This window comes from Rhopilema esculentum, chromosome 8 (genome assembly GCF_057945365.1).
Source record: "Rhopilema esculentum isolate cy_ngs chromosome 8, ASM5794536v1, whole genome shotgun sequence".
NCBI lineage: Eukaryota > Metazoa > Cnidaria > Scyphozoa > Rhizostomeae > Rhizostomatidae > Rhopilema > Rhopilema esculentum.
This window is the reverse complement of record NC_142822.1, coordinates 11824884-11842736: the sequence shown is the minus strand read 5'-3', so window position 1 is coordinate 11842736 and position 17853 is coordinate 11824884. Positions and strand designations below refer to the sequence as shown.

General features: G+C 35.9%; 2 protein-coding genes across 2 annotated transcripts in view; one reads left to right on the top strand and one right to left on the bottom strand.

Annotated features, from left to right (window-relative positions):
* The first annotated feature begins 422 nt into the window (after window positions 1-422).
* LOC135695228 (uncharacterized) lies at window positions 423-8531 on the top strand. Its single transcript, XM_065214234.2, has 7 exons — window positions 423-866; window positions 1664-1719; window positions 2340-2494; window positions 3009-3148; window positions 3655-3716; window positions 3916-4049; window positions 4507-8531. Exons 1-7 carry the CDS (start codon window positions 633-635, stop codon window positions 4710-4712), a joined length of 987 nt encoding a protein of 328 aa, XP_065070306.2. The 5' UTR covers window positions 423-632; the 3' UTR covers window positions 4713-8531.
* LOC135695225 (uncharacterized) overlaps window positions 7034-17853 on the bottom strand; it is a 46893-nt gene continuing 36073 nt past the window's right edge. Inside the window, exons 13-18 of the mRNA XM_065214232.2 lie at window positions 14750-15157; window positions 13815-14117; window positions 11462-11529; window positions 10584-10833; window positions 9655-10161; window positions 7034-8953 (exon numbers count right to left, since the gene is read on the bottom strand). Of these exons, the coding sequence (XP_065070304.2) occupies window positions 8661-8953; window positions 9655-10161; window positions 10584-10833; window positions 11462-11529; window positions 13815-14117; window positions 14750-15157 (1829 nt within the window). The 3' untranslated portion in view covers window positions 7034-8660. The remainder of the gene's footprint in view (window positions 8954-9654; window positions 10162-10583; window positions 10834-11461; window positions 11530-13814; window positions 14118-14749; window positions 15158-17853) is intronic.

Sequence of the window (17853 nt, the reverse complement as noted above, 5' to 3'; positions counted from 1 at the left end):
GCAATAATAGGTTAAAAGTTGTTTTTGAAAGTTTACTCTAACTATGCTGTAGAGCAACATTGGATAGAATGCTTCCAAGTAGGAGCAGCTCTTCTTGACTGGGAACCCTTTTTGTTCATTTTCTAAGTTTTTTTCTTAATGTTTTATCATCTCCAAGCTAATTTTATCTATTCTTATGACTATTGGAATCTTATCTGAACCAGACTCTTTATAGAAATAAGCCAGACTCTTTATAGAAATAAGATGAACTAAGCAACTTCAGTAGAAGAGGCCGTTTCCGGCGTCTAGAGGTCGAAGCCAAAAAAATGTTCGGTCACGACCTTCTCAGCTCTCCCACATAGAGGCTGATAGTCTGCGCGGTTCCTGATAGTCTGCGACGCAGGCTAGGTTCATGATGGTCTTATCGCGATGGTATCTGTGCGATGGTCTCTTCGAACGCTAAGCTTGCTATTACAAGTGTCAGTTAATTCCATACAGTTTTTTTCTGTCAGTTGTAGATGAATGGAAATTCCAAGCTCCAAGGTGACACCTGTGGGCTGAGCGTTAATTATGCATAAATGAATTCAGCCTTTTTAACTATTCCGAATTGATTTCACTTGAGAAGCCAACACAGTTATTCAAACACTTTCAGCATGTGTTCTTTCTGGCACTTTTGCATTTTTCAAGGTATCTTTGCCTTTTTTACCCTCCCATCAACTATGGCTACTGCTGCCGTGGCCCTGCAACTGATTGAAAACAGCAAAATCACGACGCCAGAGACTGTCAGAGGCTTGAACGCTTCGAGCTTTGATGTGGTGCAACTGCTATCTAACTGCATGGCTTCTAAGTATCTGCAGAATCACAACCGCAATTTGTCGTCTTCATCGGTAACTGACTCTTATTTTATCTCTTATTGTGAGCGTTCTAAACTGTAGAGAATGTAATGGCGTAACCCAGCTAAATTCCTTTTAATCTGTTCGCTATTCGGCTGACACAAAAATGAAAGGCTGGAATTAACTAAGCTAAATCGACTTTGTCAAATACAGCATAGTGTCGGCCTTTGTCGAAAAATTACAAAAGTACAAATCTTTGAACTTCCAATATTCTGTGCCTTTTTCTAGCATAATTTATTGAAGCGACTTTTTAGAACAATTCAAAAAAAGGAATGTCTATAGAAGTTGTGTAAGAGATTGCTAATATAAGGCTATTGTTGGCAAGTGTTTGGCACTCTTTTCCCTAACACGCCAGTGGCAGAATCCAGTCGTAAGGCTAGAAATGCAAATCAAGGGGAAGCGATGCAAAATGAAAAGAAATGCCATATACTAAGATCGTCGTATGAGATAATAAAATACGTGCTTTCGGAACAAAGATAAACAATGTTGCCGATGCCTATTTTGCTAATGCCTCTATTGCTAATGCCTTTTTTGCCGATGCCTATTTTGCCAATGCCTATTTTGCCAATGCCTCTATTGCTGATGCCTTTTTTGCCGATGCCTATTTTGCCAATGCCTCTATTGCTGATGCCTTTTTTGCCAATGCCTCTATTGCTGATGCCTTTTTTGCCAATGCCTCTTTTGCCAATGCCTCTTTTGCCGATGCCTCATCGGCTGATGCCTCCCTTTTTTATGCTAGTTTTGACTTGCAACACGCTTGCTCTTTCTAAATCTGTTCAATCGATTTTCAGATTGCAAGTCTATCGCTTCATGCGGGAGTTATTAACGGAGCATTTGTAAATGAAAAGTAAGCCACGAAGTTTCAACTATGCTGCATTCACCTTGCTTTCAATGTTTGTACAAGGAAAACCGTGAATTTACAACTAGTAAAAATTGTATTTTCCAATAGCAGCGCTGTATTTTGGTCACTAGAAAAATTCTATGTATCCACTTACAAAAAATGAGACTCTGTCAATCCAAGTATGGCCTGCCAGGTACATTGAGGAAATAGAACTTATGATCATTGTCAACTATCTCGGAAATCGCACGCGTCAATTAAAACTTAAATTAAATTTAAACTTTGTATTGTGATCTGCAGCATACACGAGTTTGAAAAATGACCACATCATCAAATATCTCATTGTAATTATGACCATCTAATCTGAAAAAGCATTATGGAATAACTCTTAATGCGTAAACTCAGCTAATTCTGTTAAAATAAGGTTGAAATAATTCCACATGAGTACAGTTTCTTTCTCCATCAAATCAAAATGATTTTGCTTTGGTTCCAAAATTTATGAAATTTATTAGCCTCTTATCACACTGGTAAAACATTATGCAAAATCACGGCGTTTGCGGTGGATTATGTAAATCGTCATTATGCGGCAACTATATTGTTGTTTTAACAAGCATGAAATGGATTTTTAGAAAAAGCAATGGTAGCAATGGTCAAGTGATGTTACAATTGAACATGACATTTCCAATAGAATCGGAAGATACTCTAGGTATACTTCCAAGTCAGTTAGATTCTGCTCTCCATACCATGCAGCTCAAAGCATTTGCTGTCAACAATTTCACGGAAGGTATTTATAATGCATATCTTCATACTAGTTCGCTCACCGATGCTTAAAACATCATTTAAAGGATTTGAGTCTACACCGTCGCCGCCATTGCACCTCACCATCACCTTGTTTAAATACCCCTGACGTCAGTTATTCCTCAAAGGCGGCTTTAGAATAAATTTGAATAGCAGAAAAGGTTATAAGAGTAGAATCAAGGATATTGTATTTTATTAAAGTGTGCTTTTTCTACGTACGTAGTCACAACTTCACTAAAAATTACAATAGCTGCTAGAAGTATTTATACGCTATAACCATTATTTCTTTTCAGAAAATTGTCAAAACTTCCTTGTCTTCCTCTTAAAGCAATACTTTTCTCGACAGCATTGCAGCTTCAGTATTGCTTGATGAATCGTATTGGATAGTCAGTTATACATTCAATAAGATTCCCTTCGTTGTTATAATCTTCATATTTGCTTTCATTTCACATGCAATACTGCATTTTCACAACTGCTACAGAATTCCTTTTCATCGACAGACTACTGCAGAATTCCTAAATGCCCCATTGATAAGATGTGCGTCAATAAGATGACATTGTCGGATGTTGAAACTAACATTAAAAGGTGGAATGACAGGTTGGTGCGGGCAATTTGGGCACCTGGCCTACCTTGTCAAGTGGTTAGTAACATGGGCATTGTTTGCCTCAAACTCATCAATAATATATTTTGAGTCATTTAATAATTTAAAAAAAGTATTTTCATTTCAGCCCTACCTCATTCAGCAACAAAATAGGATGTTGTGATTCGTTAAAATTTTCAAAGAAAAATGTGGTTGCTTTAAGATGGTTCCTAGCCAAGCTGTAGCTTTTCCAAATGGTCATTCTGCAAATAAAGCCAATTTTTTTGTTAGTAGTTCACATGATGCGTCGCATTTGACCAAATATACAACAACCGTATGTGGTTCATATCTGAACAATCTCACCATGAATACAGTAAAAATGTCCATAGTCACACGCCCTGCGTATTGGAAAGAAGGAATTCCCTTTTAAACAAGACTTTCGTCTAAATTATGTGATTTGATTAATAGCAAGCACAGTAAGATATGATGTAGCAGACAATCAATGATTATCCAAAGTGACCAAGTGCTTATTTGATATAAATATTTTCTTTCGCTTTCCTTTTCAGAATTCAGTTTATATTCACGAGGGAACTGGATGCATTAACATCCTTAATGCTCATTTCAATGAGTGCGTAAGATTTTCTTCATTCATCAGTTATTTCTCGTCAATGGTTAGAAACTTTCAGTTAAAAATTTACATCGTACAAAAGCAGCAGGTCCCCCACCTTCCGCTGCTCCATCTGCCCCTGCCACTCCTCCTGCCCCTGCAGTGCCACCCCCACCACTTGATACAAATTTTTAATTAAGCCCATTCTCCTCTCCCCCAGAAACAAGCTCATGCTGACAACAGCCATCTTACTCGAGAACTGGTCGACTGATTTGCCACATCAGTTTTTCAAGGGATTTTCCAATACTAATGTAACCCTGGTAGGGATTTCGGTTCTCATGACGTATGAAAAAGGTAATTGTTTTTAAACTTGAATCATCTATCACATAATTCATATTTTGTGAACTGAAAAGTATTCCCTGAATAATTAAAATTGCATTATTGCTGTCAGTCTAAATGCACATTTGATATCTTACACACAATCAAATATTTCAAGTTTTGTTCCTAGATTTGTAATTTCATTAAAATGACGATTTGCTATATTTCATTCCTTTTTTCCTCTACCTAGCTTTATTTCCCTTTCTTTTTGAAATGATTTTGAAAGGATATATCTTGAATCCCAGCAAAATGCAATACGCTTTCCCACCACTCTCGTACCAGTCTCATTAGAGTCGTCTGTAACAGCACAACTCTCTGTGCATAGCTGTTTGTATACAAGCACAGTCTTTAAACTGCATAGAGATCAATCAATTTCATTTTTCGTGATGTTACAAGATTTTTCTGCACCTAATTACAATGCTTCCCCGTGAAGGTAAAATGGAAGGGAAGAAAGACTGGTTTGAGACAACCGAAGGTCTAGTAAACCTGACTCTGATGGGCATTCTTGGCTTCAATCTCCTAGTCATTCTCTTCGCATTGTCATTCTGGGCTTGCAATAGATCAAAGCGGGCATTCGAACGAGACATCTGGGATTACGCTCTTTCTCGCAAGAAGGTTGACGACTCAGATCCATGGTGATTTTTCTGTTATATCTTAACTGCAAAAAGTTTTAAAAAGATTTGTTTTTTCTTAATGATATTAACATCTCAGATAAAAATCATCGTTGTTTATATCATTTTTATCATTTCATCATTTTGATCACTCTAGTTTTTAGTTTTTTTCAGAAAGAATATATTATGGAATTCTCTCAAAATATTCATAAGGTTGGATAGGAAATTATTCTTTGTAAAAGTGCGTCTAGATCAGGTGCGCTAAACATAAGTCATTTTTCTGCCCATATTTTTGGACTTCTTTAATTGCCAATTTGATTACAACAAGTATCTATGCTTGGAATTAGTTTTACAAACATGTTTTTATAATATTGCCTTTTTTAATCTAATAAGCTGCACAAATAATCAAGTTCGGTATCTTATTATCGTTACGAATAAAAAAAACACTGCAACTTTGATAATATTTCATTTTATCATTTAACAATCAATTTTCGCAATGTCTGTTTGTCTTTTTTTTCATTTGCTCAGCTTCTTGTCATGAACACAATGGCGTTATCAATGTATTTCGTATGCCACCCCGATGTTCTTAATTCATTAAAATACCCATTTTCGTTGAAATAGCTTCCCCCCTTAAGCGCTTTAAATTGATGTGTCTTCGTGCATATAACGATTGATTTGTATACATTTGGAATGATAAATTACATGGTTACAGTTTTCAAGTGCTGCTCCAAACTCGAAAGATAGAGAAAAAATACTGGTTGCATTTAGAATAATTCAGAAGAAGATTGATGCAAAAATGGCTTACAAGTGCAATTCAATACACTCAATAGTAGTGCAAAATGGGGATCCATTGTTCGCCACGACAAGTCCCTATAATTCAACAAAAATATCTGAAGATAAATTTAAGGCTGAAAAATTAAAAAAGGGTTTGTATTAAGTTTTGTTATTCTTATATTTTGTGGAAAAGGTCTTGGTCACTTTAAAAAAACCCCAGATATGCAAATAAAAATATAAAGATTGTCAACTTTTGAAAAAATGTTTTGAAAACCCACAGAAAAATTCTGTTTTACAGATTGTGGTCTTTTTCAGTCCTATTGATAAAGGGGTGAACCCTTATAGTTTTAAACTAATCGCTGAAAAAGGAATTTTTCAATTATCCAATTATCCGACCTATATATATACAGTAATTTGTCAATTATCCGACCCCTATATACAGTAATTATTAAATTATCCATTTATCCGACCCATATACACGGTAATTATTCAATTATCCAGCGCACCGTTTATCCGGACTTCGATTACCCGGTCCGTAAAAAATGAGAAAAACCTTACAAAAATTTTTATCATTTTTGTTAAATTGTCAGGAGCACTTTTTTTCTTTCCATTTTGAATATTTTATGAGTATTTTGAGAGTATTAGGTGCATTAGATTGTAATGTGTGCTTAGAAATAGACTTTCATAACAATCATCCTGTTTATTTATGCTGGTTTTTGCCGTTGTTCATATGTTTCCAATTATCAGGAATTTCGGATTATCCGCACGAATCTTGAAATCCTGTGTCCCGAGAAGAGCGGATAATTGAATAAGTACTGTATAGCATTATTCCTTTAGGCATTGCTCGTTGTATTGTCTTTAAAAGAAAAAAATTTGAGATAGTGTAATAGCTCTATTAAGCCCCCCTTTACAAGCAATAATTCAAAATAAGCCCCCTCTCTATCAAGCCCTTCCCTCTTTAGTCCCTGATGTCAAACAAAGAAAACATGCGCCTTAAGTGGGTCTCTTGACGGGTGTGATGATAATAAGATCATGTGCATTAAATAAGGCCCATGTTAAAGTTTAATTGTGGGCGTTAGAGGTCAAGAGGATACTGATGATGATCCGTTTGAAGGAATTCAGAGAACGAAATTTGTAAAGAGGCTGTATAAGGGTTATCAATTGATCCTTGTAATTCCGTGATGAAAATCAGGACATTATGATGGATTTATTTCAAAAGCTTTCGAAGCTGCTAGCAAAGTTTTTGTGAAAATTTTTTTGACATATTTGTAACAAAAAGAATTATAACCGTGTATTAAAAAGACATTTTTTACTTTGAATAATTCCTAGGCCTCCCCTCTCTAATAAGCCCCCTCTCTTTTGAGCTGAAATAAAAGATTAATAGAGCTTTTACGGTACTTCTACCTTGATATTCCAATGAGGCCAACCTGTTTATCCGTTTTTCAAGTCTCCGAGCAGAGACATGCACTGACCAACTTGCCAGGAACAAGAAGTATTTAAAGAGACAAGCTTCGAAAGAGAACAGAACCCATCTTTCTCGCTGACACAGTGAGAAAAACAGACAAACAACGAAGATGGCAGTAGTGAGATTAATAAAAGATGCATCAAAATTGCCTCTCAGTGGGAACAGACAATAAGTTCTATTGCTAGTTCATCTAAGTTCCACAACGAACTTAAACTCTATTTAATAAAAATGCAACTTCTAAAAGTCAGTCGCATTTTTCCCGTACGATGAAACAAATCTAAAGAACTAGAGCCTATCGGGATTAAGGCGGCAACTGTGTTAAAAGCCGCCTATGTATGGCATTTTCTGATACTTCCGTTTTTTAATCACATTGATAGAATTCGACAACATGGCTTCTATATCGTATAGGTGAGAAGTCAGATTTTTCTGCCATTCCCTTGCGTACAATGTCGAGAAATTTATGATTATAATTTTGGTGATTATCATTTGGGGGTACATTATGATGATTATTATGGAGATTGCGACTGATGACGATGATGATCACGTGGGTATGAAACCCTAAAGGCCTATACATTTGGTTACAGAATATACGTTTGGTTACAGAATATATTACTATGCATTTTTTCAATTGATGAAATTGGGGATGATGAAGCTGGTGGGTTAATAATCATGATTTGTTATTCCATGATTGTATCTTACTGCTTGTTATCTATAATATAGAAGGCAGCCTTGAAATAAAGTTGAACGATATTTCAAGTCACGTGGCATAAATGATTATGAACCAAGCCATTCTATGAAACAGGTCAGTATAAATTTCGAGGATAACATCGAAACTACATTTGATTACAAATGCTTTAAGCTAGTAAACAAAAATTGATGCTTTATGGCAAAAATAATCGAAGAAAAAGAATTATACACTATCCACATTCGTGGTTTCTAAGTCAATTAGCGTCCATCATGAACAATAAAAAACGTATTTTAGGATAAAATACTTTGAAAGGGGCACCCAATTTAAGACATTGGCAAACTGGTACGGCGGCAGAACTATACTGGTACTTAAATTCGAGGCTTGAGCGGGACACAAACACGGTGGAAGGGCATCATAAGCAGGAATCAAATGAAGATACAAGAAGAGCAGTTTTGTTTTGAATCAGGTGTTTGAAAAATTTCTCCAAAGCGCTAATCGAATCGATAAGCGATTGGCTTTAACGGAACACACCGAAAAAGAACCCGGATCCAAAACCTAAAAAACATCACGAAAAGATCTTGAGAATTTGTGTATAGCTTATGATATACAAGCAAATTTTCCAATATACTTCTTGATTCACGTAATTAGAGAGGACTTGAACCTGCCGGGGTAAACCTGCCTGTAGTTTGACGGGAAAAAAGTTTTTAATAAAATGGAAAAGGATTATCAACAGGTTAGTTCAAATTGCAATGGACGACGACAAGCTTCAGTTTTCTGATTTATGTAATCTCATTGCTGCTTGTCCCTTTAAAAAGTTGAACCAGAGTGGGGCCACTCGGAATAACGTAATAGGTTTGAGTAGCATAGCCCACCGCCAGTTGCAGCACCGCGCATTTGGCGAGTACGACGTTTTGGATATAGTACGCCACGTAAAAAACAGTTACCTTTCTTCTGATTCCTCTCCTGTTATAGTGTGACATGAGTAAAATTTGGTTATCTATTTAAAAAAACTGCTATAAAGTCAGCGCTGAGTACCAATTAGATTTCTGTTACAGACTGGACAAAGAAATTTTGTCTCTAAAGTCATTTTTAGGGTAAGGATAGGAGTCAAGGGGCGTCGCGGGTGGGCTCATATCATCTCCATCTTGATCCAGTAAAAATGGTTCCGCAGTTTTGCCATTATAACGATGTTCGTTGCAACCACGATGGTCCCAATTAGCCTTTTTTGTATATACCCAGCATTTGTATGCAAGGATAATAACAAGAAGCAGAAGAACAACTGCCACTGATAGAGATATGATGAATTCCAAGAGGAAAATTCTCTCGCTCTTTCCATATTTTCCTAAAAACCAAAAGATGGTTATTCAAAAAGAAAGTAATTTCAAAAAATGAACTCCCTGATCTTAATGCAAAGAACCTACTTTATTTTGGCAAGGCTGAGCCGGGATATCGTTTAAAGAAATCTACACATCTAAAGAGATATGGGAACTAAGACTTCTTATATTTACATTGCAATTTTAAGTTACTGGTGATATCGAAATTCCGTTATGTGAAAGTTTAAAAGACATGAACATGAAAAAATTAAATGTACAGAGAAAAACAAAAAGAAACCCAGAAAAACCTAGAAAAACCTAGCAAAACAAAAAACGTGGGAAACCATTAAGACTCAGAAAGCGCCAAAAACGCACCATGTCTAGAAAACCCAAAAAACCAAAAAACGCTAGCTATAATATTTGAGTTAAAATAATATCCTCAAATGAAAAACTAAAAAAGAAAAGATTTTTTTCATTATTTAATTTCAGAAAATCTAATATTCTTTTTGAAAAAGTGAATTCTCATTCATTCGACTTCAACATAAGTATTGCGCAAAAGGGAGAGAAACAGGGCCACTACCGAAACCCATGTTCAGATTTTGAGGAAAACAAAATCTATGATCAAAAAAGTAGACTACAGAAACTGCCCCTGTTTAAGACCATTTCTAGATAAGCTGATCAGCCAATAAGATCAGCGTATTCTTTGGCAAGGAAAATGGACTGGACCCACCTGATTTTGCAGCCATTGAACCTTCGAGGCCCTTCGTTGTCGCTTCTTGGACTTCACTCGTAGTAATTCTAGTTGATTTTATTCTATTGCTTGTTGAAACTTCAGGGTTTCCTGTTGTTGCTCCATCGCTGCTCCTTTTTGAAACCGACGACTGTTTAGATGAAAGGGGCCCTGGCGTTGTTCTCCTTCTGGTATTGACTACAATCGGGTCAGAAAAAGGGCCACTTCCTTCTTTGGAGAAGACGGCCACTGAAATCATGCACATCATAACATCATGTGTTACAGCTATACTTTTACTCGTGGCCTGTCTTTCCACTGATATCAGCCTGGTTATGGAGCTGATTTGTCTTCTCACTCTTTTTCCACTATATATTTCATGGACTCTTATCTGGAACCCATCAAATTGATCAATAACACTGTTTTTGCTGGTAGGCGGCGACCACGATATTTTTATTTTGTTCGGGGGCTCAAAATTGGCTTTCACATTTGAAACCTTTGAGCTTGGCACTAGAAATAAATATGTTCACAATCTTACATACGAATTAGTTGTTGACACCTGTACACACCAGATAACTAAAGTCCATTTTGCATTTCTTTTGCATGTAAAACGGCGAATTACACTGAACAAGACAAGAAATATGCTTTAAGAGCATTTCCCTTTAAAAGGAAAAAATTCTATGAGGATGGTGAAGTCAAGTAGCAAATGAGGGAGATTTTATAATGTCCCTCATTTCGAGCTTACAGTTGAGATCAATCGATGGGTTTTTTATATTAGCAGCACCAGTCTATAATCCTTTCATACAAAAAGAAAATCAAGATGAGTCAAAATAAATCTTGTACCAACTGAAAGCAGGTGCAATATTTTCCACAAACTTGCAGCGTTATCATCTTCCTTCAAAAACAACAATTCAAGAATTTAGGTAACTTACCTCCTTCCAATGTTGTTATTGTCATTTCTGTTACTCCGCTTCGCAGTTCTTTTCCGTTATATACATTGTAAGCCAATGCCTTGAGGAGGTATACTGACGATGCCGCTAATCCAGAAAGCTGTATAACTTCTTTACCCTTTAATACCAGTTTTGTTTCATTTTCGGTAACTAGTTGGTTCCCAAACTTTGTCCGTTTGTACGAAAAAATGAAGCCATCTATGGGTCCATTTCGCATCGTTTGTGGCGGTGGCTGCAAAATCAAATCAGTTAAAATGAGTTTGCTTTTCAATCAAAACTTAAAATAAAACGTTTTACAACAAAGAAGCAGCCTTGATACACTCAACTTTAGAAACAGAAATAAAAGTGAGTATAAGGTATTTCTTTGTTGCTTCGATTTTAAAGACGATCTCTTGCTTCCGCTAACACAAATGTCACGAATAACATCTGCATTGCAGAGTCTCAAATCAGTTTTATCACAAACAGAAATACATAAGCATAGGCCCAATTATGCAAAAAACTTCACCCCCCACATAGAAGATGCTGTTTATTTAAAAATCAAATAAAAGTCAAGAATTGCCTTTGTCCAACTCTCCTGCCTGTAACGGTCTGAGAAATGAACTGCTAGTAAAACTGAAGAAAAAGTCATAGGCTTAGAGAATAACGACGACCGACTGCAACTAATTTAGAATGGAGGTTGAAAGTAAGGTAAGTATGATAACTACACATGTTTATTCATTACAGATAGTCTTTGACAATATTGGGTCAGCAAAGAAAGCCATTTTTTCTTAAGAGCTATGCGTTTTTAAACATATTAAATACATCGCAGCACGAAGCACTCCTAAGTTTAGATGTGAAAGCCAGAATGTGAAATCACGCACCTTGCAGTGGATGATTGCCATTGTCGCGCCAATCTGCACGAGAGTGAGGTTAGGGGGAATACCCGGTTCTGCAAGAAGAAAAATCCATATTGCCTATGAGATGTTTATGAGAAGGTCAACAAACAAAAAGTCGAAAAGTGATAACTACTTTACTGTAATGAATATCATGAAAAAATTGCTTGGCCGACCGAAGTGCAAAATATGTCAGATGCTATTTCTTTGAAACAAAATTGTTTCCAAAGTTTCAAATGTACTGATCTAAAATGATGGATTCCCAAAGACAGTTTCTTTTTATATCACAAATAAAAACAACTCAAAATTAACTACATATTCTGTGTCTGCCGTAACCGGAAAAGACATGATGTCATCGAGCTCCAACTACGACAGCACTTACATTAATATTAACATTAATCTAAATGACAAAAAAGATAAACAACAACTTAACCGGGTGTCTTAGAAGGAACACATCCTCCATCCACATTAATGTTGTTAATACAGACATAGCTATTAGTGGAGCAAGGAAGTAGTTCCTTATAAGACTCCCGGTACAAAAATTACAGAGAAAAAAGGAAAATAAAAGAAAAATGATGCTGCTGCCTTGCGATTGAATTTAACCTGAAAATCTATTCGAATTTTTGATAAACAATATTGTTGCAAAGACAGTAATATCCACATTCAATAAAGCTGCAGAAATATTGCAAACATGTCTTTCTCTATTAGCAAAAATTGTGTTAATCAAGCATTAAGACCCTTGAATCGTCGTATCTTCCATCCTCGATTCGATTGAGAACATTTTCAAGTCCTTGGGTTAAGTTAATTGCTTACATTCATCAATGACTTAGCATGCCACATCTGACACAAAATTGGCTTGAAAACTATAATGCCTGCCAAAAGTACTTGGAACATCCAGCAATTTGCGTAGCTTTTATATTTGATCTTTCATTCCTTTCCCGAAAAAAATTACTACTTCCGCCCCCTTCCCCCTAAAACAGTGTTGCTTATTTAGAGAAATATCATAAAAGAAGCGCAAAAGAGAGTGCTTCCTAAAATTAGGCCTTGAAAAAAAGTTTCCAGCCACTGAAATTGATATTTCAAGTTGCTTGATTTGTTTAAAAATTTGTCCTAAAAACAAACTGTAACACTAAAAAAACTAATTGTTGGTCCTGCAGTCTTTATCACAGCTATTCGAACAGGAATCATTTTGTTTATACTGTATTAGATGATCAAGGAGAACGTGATCAAGCACGATACTCATAGTTCGTTTTCAAGGTTAAAGAAAGTAGATCTGAAAATCTATAATAACTTTGATTAAATTTCATATCAGTACTAGCAAACTAGATACTTTATAAGTATTGATATATCTATACATCTTGCTCTGGGTGGGTTTATCATCAAAGCTAGTAGTTCATACAACATGTAAAAATAATATTTTATTTTTCAATGGTTAAAATAAATGTTTTAAATCAGGGGTGGTGCTAGAGGCAAAGATTTAAAACCAAAACGCTTATATTCTATAAACCAAGTGATGAAAAATATATGCGAATGCCAGTAGAAATGGACATATCCACACAGATTTTTGGGCATGTTCACCTTCAAAACAATTGACGTAGCAAGATTGGCTGTCTTTAAGTGTTTTTACATATTCAAAATGGCTAATAATGTAAAAAATGAATGAACTTTGTTTTAGCTCGCTGGAATTAAATTATTAGCTTAAAATCATGCACGGAAATTTGGCATAACAAACGCTTATAATACCAGATAATAGAAAGCTAATCCTCGTTTTTTGTCAGTAGTGCAGAACAAAAATCATACAGTATGTATGTATATCACAAGAAAACAGCATTCTGTAGAAATATTGTATGTAACATGAATTTAATGTTCATATTGAAATCAAGCAATGGAGATTTCACGCTTAAAATTTCCAGGCAAACATCAACAGTTTCCTGGAATGATTTTGTCCCAAAAATTTCCTGGCAGCGCCGCTGCCGGACATTTTCCAGCCCTGCCTAAAATCTAAACCCGTTTGATAGTAAACCGACATTGTTCCATGGGGGAGAGGAGGATGATTGATTTTGACTTTGGAAAATGACATCAATGTTCCAAGACTTTTAGCAGACATTGTAGATCTCCCGAGAGTCTTCAATAAATCTTTGGCCAGGTTCAATCAGTCGATTCCTTTGTTCCTTGACCAGTAATCTACAGAACGTGGATTAAATAAGCTGAAAATTTGGTTAATGACATTTTATGGATGTTTCTCTACTTTGCATGTAAATCATTTGCTCAAAATCTCAATCAAGGCAAAACCAAATGTTCAAATAATGTAAACCGTAGGAGTAAAGATTGTGAACATCACCTTTGACAAGGGTAGTGAATTGGACTGTATTGCTCGCAAGCATGCCTTTCACTCCGATGAAAGTGTTTGGTTGTATGACTAACCGCGCCCTCACTCGACGATAAGGCTGCAAACCATTTAGCTTGCAGAATCCTTCATTTAATCGTACCAGCCTTAGCAACTTTTCTCTTTTATTAAACATCAAAAATAAGTAAGATTGGATTGACAACAGATAATTCGGCTTTTCTTTTATCTCCCAAGAAACAGTAGCCTCTGATGCTGTAACATTCTGCACCGACAGAATAATGGATTTGACTGCACCGCCTGCGCAATAAACAACAGGCATACAAGCATAAGAAAGCCAAAAGGTCTTAACATCAGGTTTTCAATATTGAAATCTTCACTCTATAGAAATACACCCAAATATAAATGTTAATATGGGACTTTGAAAGCTGCCACCAGCCCTTAGTGATTTTAATAAAAAATCTACCTGTTGAAGTAAAATGATAATTTGTTTCATATTCAGAATTTGTTGATACACAATAGCATAACATTAATCTCTTTTAATTTTCTTGTGTATTTCTTGTGTATTAATAAATCACTCACGATAAGAGATAAGTGCGTCTGCAATAATATTCATTTTATCAGCTGCATCTTCTCTTTTAAATGAAGGAATTTATCAATGAATAAGGAATGAATGAATGAATGAATGAATGAATGAATGAATGAATGAATGAATGAATGAATGAATGAATGAATGAATGAATGAATGAATGAATGAATGTATGTATGTATGTATGTATGTATGAATGAATGAATAAATGAATGAATAAATGAATGTATGTATGAATGTATGAATGAATAAATGAATGAATGAATGAATGATTGAATGAATGAATGAATAAATGATGAATAAATTAATGAATGAATGAACTAGTATTTTGTTCGCAACTCACCTAAATTGTACTGAATCACTGCGACTTCAAATGACTGAGAAGGAAGCTGATGACCAAAGGTGGCCCCGCATGAATACTTAGCAGTGCAAAACACTTGGCCGACGGTTTTGTTAACAAGGCAAGTAAAACGCTCCCGTATGTAGTCTATGCTGTACCGGAAAGTCAATCTGATGCTCCTTCGTGCGAAGAGAACCGTTCTGTTTGCAAGGATACCTGTGCCAACTTCTTCTACCAAGTAGTTGTGGCCTGTCTGCAGCTTTTCAAAAGGTTGATCGCTGTTGGTTTCCAAGAACCACTCGGGTTTTAGCGGCTGATTTCGTTGAAATAGGCCTGAACAGTTAAGCACAGCATTCGTCCTTATATCAGCAATCACTCTTCGATGAGATAATTCTACTCGAGGGATAACGTCTGGCAGTGAAAAAAATAGAAATATCACTTTGAAATATTGACTGTAGAAACAGAAACAGAAAAAGCTTATGACAATAGAAATAAAAATAAATGGTATTCTTGAAATTACCAATTCAAGATAAAGTGATCCGAAATATTTTCATATTCTCAAATAACAGGCTTTATGCCTATACGTTTAAAAACGTTTCCAGAAAAAATTAGCAGCAAATGATGAAAAATTATGACTTGAATAGGAACATTTTTATTAACAGTTGACAAGGTAAACACTAGATAATAGACAGCAACCAGCAATGACTTAAATGAAAGAGAAATTGTCTTAAGTGCGTAATTTAGCGGAAATTGAGGAAGCAGATTTGGAAACAATGAGAACTGTGAGCAGGCAAGCTTTAGGCCACAGTTTTAATGGGAAACATCTTCTTCCGACAAATAATGGTTTGTGTTGAGACAACACGAAAAGAGGAAGAAAGAGTTGGAAAATCAAGATAAGCAGAAGAAGGCGGAGATTGAAGAAGCAGATCAGGAAACATTAAAAACTGTGAGCAGGCAAGGTTGAGGCCACAGTTGAAAATCGGGAAAAGGAAAGCAGGTCGTCCACGTCAACTGATTACTAAACGATGCCCATTAGAGACTGTTGTTTCCCCGTAGGTTCTTGACAAGCCAATGTTATTTTCTGTTTAATTTGAGCTGGCTTTTTCTGTAAACCTGGGAGGGTATGTACCATAAAATGGGAGGGCTATAGTACGGGCTCTATTGTTCGCCATTTTGCATAATGGACAGGAAAGATGGTAGCAATATGTTGGTGTTACATTACGTGTCATGTTCTTAAAGTGTTATCATTATGATTGCGTATTTGGAGTAATCTTGTTCTGTAAAGCAGCTGATGTGGTGCGGTTGTCATTGTTTGTTCAGTGGTGTTCAAGCGTTATAATTGTCCATTTGTTCTGTTCTGTAGTTGTATTGTATGTGGATGCTCCCAGGGGCGTTACATGTGCGTGTGTGGTGATTTGCTCTATTGTTTTGTTGGGTAATTTTAGGAGGGTTGAGAGATAACGCGTTGTAGTGAACATCGTTAAATAACAGCAGAAAATTGAGTTCTTAGCAGATAGTATATTCTTTGAGTCATCGTTTCAAATGTTGAGAAATAAGGTCTCTATAAATTTGTGTGGCAAAGAACCTGTTATTTAAGAACCTGTTACAGTTGGCAACAAGCCGTGACGGCAGTAGGGCTTCAAATTAGAATGAGAAGCATATTTCAGGCTGTGTTACTCTTACGCAAAGCAAAACTTGTTTCAAATACTCCACCCTAAGCGGCACGGGCTTTCGCAGTTCAAATTCGGTGTTTCATTCATTTTTAATAACTTTAGCAAAGCAGACCCGTCAGTTCCTGAGAATTGTTTTTCAATAGGTCGTGGCAAATCTACAATTCAAAAACGGCAACCAATTAAAATAGAAGCTCATATGATAGTTTTTATTGATCCTCTTTTTAAAGGAGGTCATGGAGAGTGCTCCTTTATCATAAAATTCTAGAGTATTCCATAGCTAAGGTCGACGACAATATATAGCCTTTTGCCTATTAATAGTTTTCTGTAAGGATGACGGGAGGTCATGTTGTATTGATCAGTTCTCTGACCTTTCAAGTAGAATTTTGTCAAACAAGTCGGAAAGGTACACTTGGAGAAGACCATTAATGACTTGTAATCACGGCAGCATTTCCATTTTAAATGATATCATTCACAGTTGGCCAATTAGTGGAGCAGCTAATGGCAAAATTTAGCCAAATCGTTCACTTTGTGATACAAGCATGAATTTTGGCAAAAACAAAGTTCACAGTATTTGCTACACTTCTAGTCGATGAGCCAAATGATTTTTTATTTTAACGCCATTTGCAATGGCAGCACTGGTAGAAATTTGTTGCCCTTTGATATTTATTGACGAAATGCCAGTGGTTTCAGTTTTCTTGCTTAAACCTTTGTTGACACCCTTCCCTGTATTATTAAGGTTTTCTTTGCAGAAAGAAACTTTTTGAGTGAAGTTCTCTCGTTTTATTCCTCATTTAGTTTTTTAACTCGATTATGTACATATCTATAGGACTGGATCACTAGCTGGCTTTTGAGCCAAATGCTTGTTTTTTAATGTATCGCTGGCTTTGTATGTTTGTTTGCATCCATTAGGCACCCAAGGACAGGATTTATTTACAAACTAAGTTTGACCAAAGTACTTCATTTTCATGGTAGAAATATTCTTATGTAGTTTTATGCAAGCACCACGAAATTTCTCAATACTAAAGACCAAATAATGGTCACTGAAGTAAGATTTATGAATCTCCGAACATGTCTTTTCAAACATTCCAAACAATCGATATCTTAACCAAGAATGCAAGATTCCATGATTCTGGATATCTTTCTTTGGAATCCTACGATTCTTGCAGGCCCCGGCAGTCTCAATCAGTCGGTTCAATGTATATCATGTTCCTAAAAGTAGAAAGTGGATCCTAATCTATGATTCAGGGTTGGGAAAATTTACCCTCTTCTTTGACTTTGCCAAAAAATTTTAACCCTTTTCACTGAGAATATTCAAGCTTGGGCAGGTTTTTTTAAATAATTCATGGAGCATTCTGTTGCTTAAACTTATCTCTAAAGGCATATTAAAAACAGAGTTCACTAATTCTGATTCTACAACAGTCCCTCACGGTTCTT

Excerpts from the sequence above, each read along its gene's own strand:
- LOC135695228 (XM_065214234.2), top strand. The coding sequence starts at position 633 with ATGTGTTCTTTCTGGCACTTTTGCATTTTTCAAGGTATCTTTGCCTTT. Across the intron at positions 867-1,663 it reads GCAATTTGTCGTCTTCATCG|ATTGCAAGTCTATCGCTTCA; the intron begins GTAACTGACTCT and ends ATCGATTTTCAG. Across the intron at positions 2,495-3,008 it reads TGTCAACAATTTCACGGAAG|ACTACTGCAGAATTCCTAAA; the intron begins GTATTTATAATG and ends TTTCATCGACAG.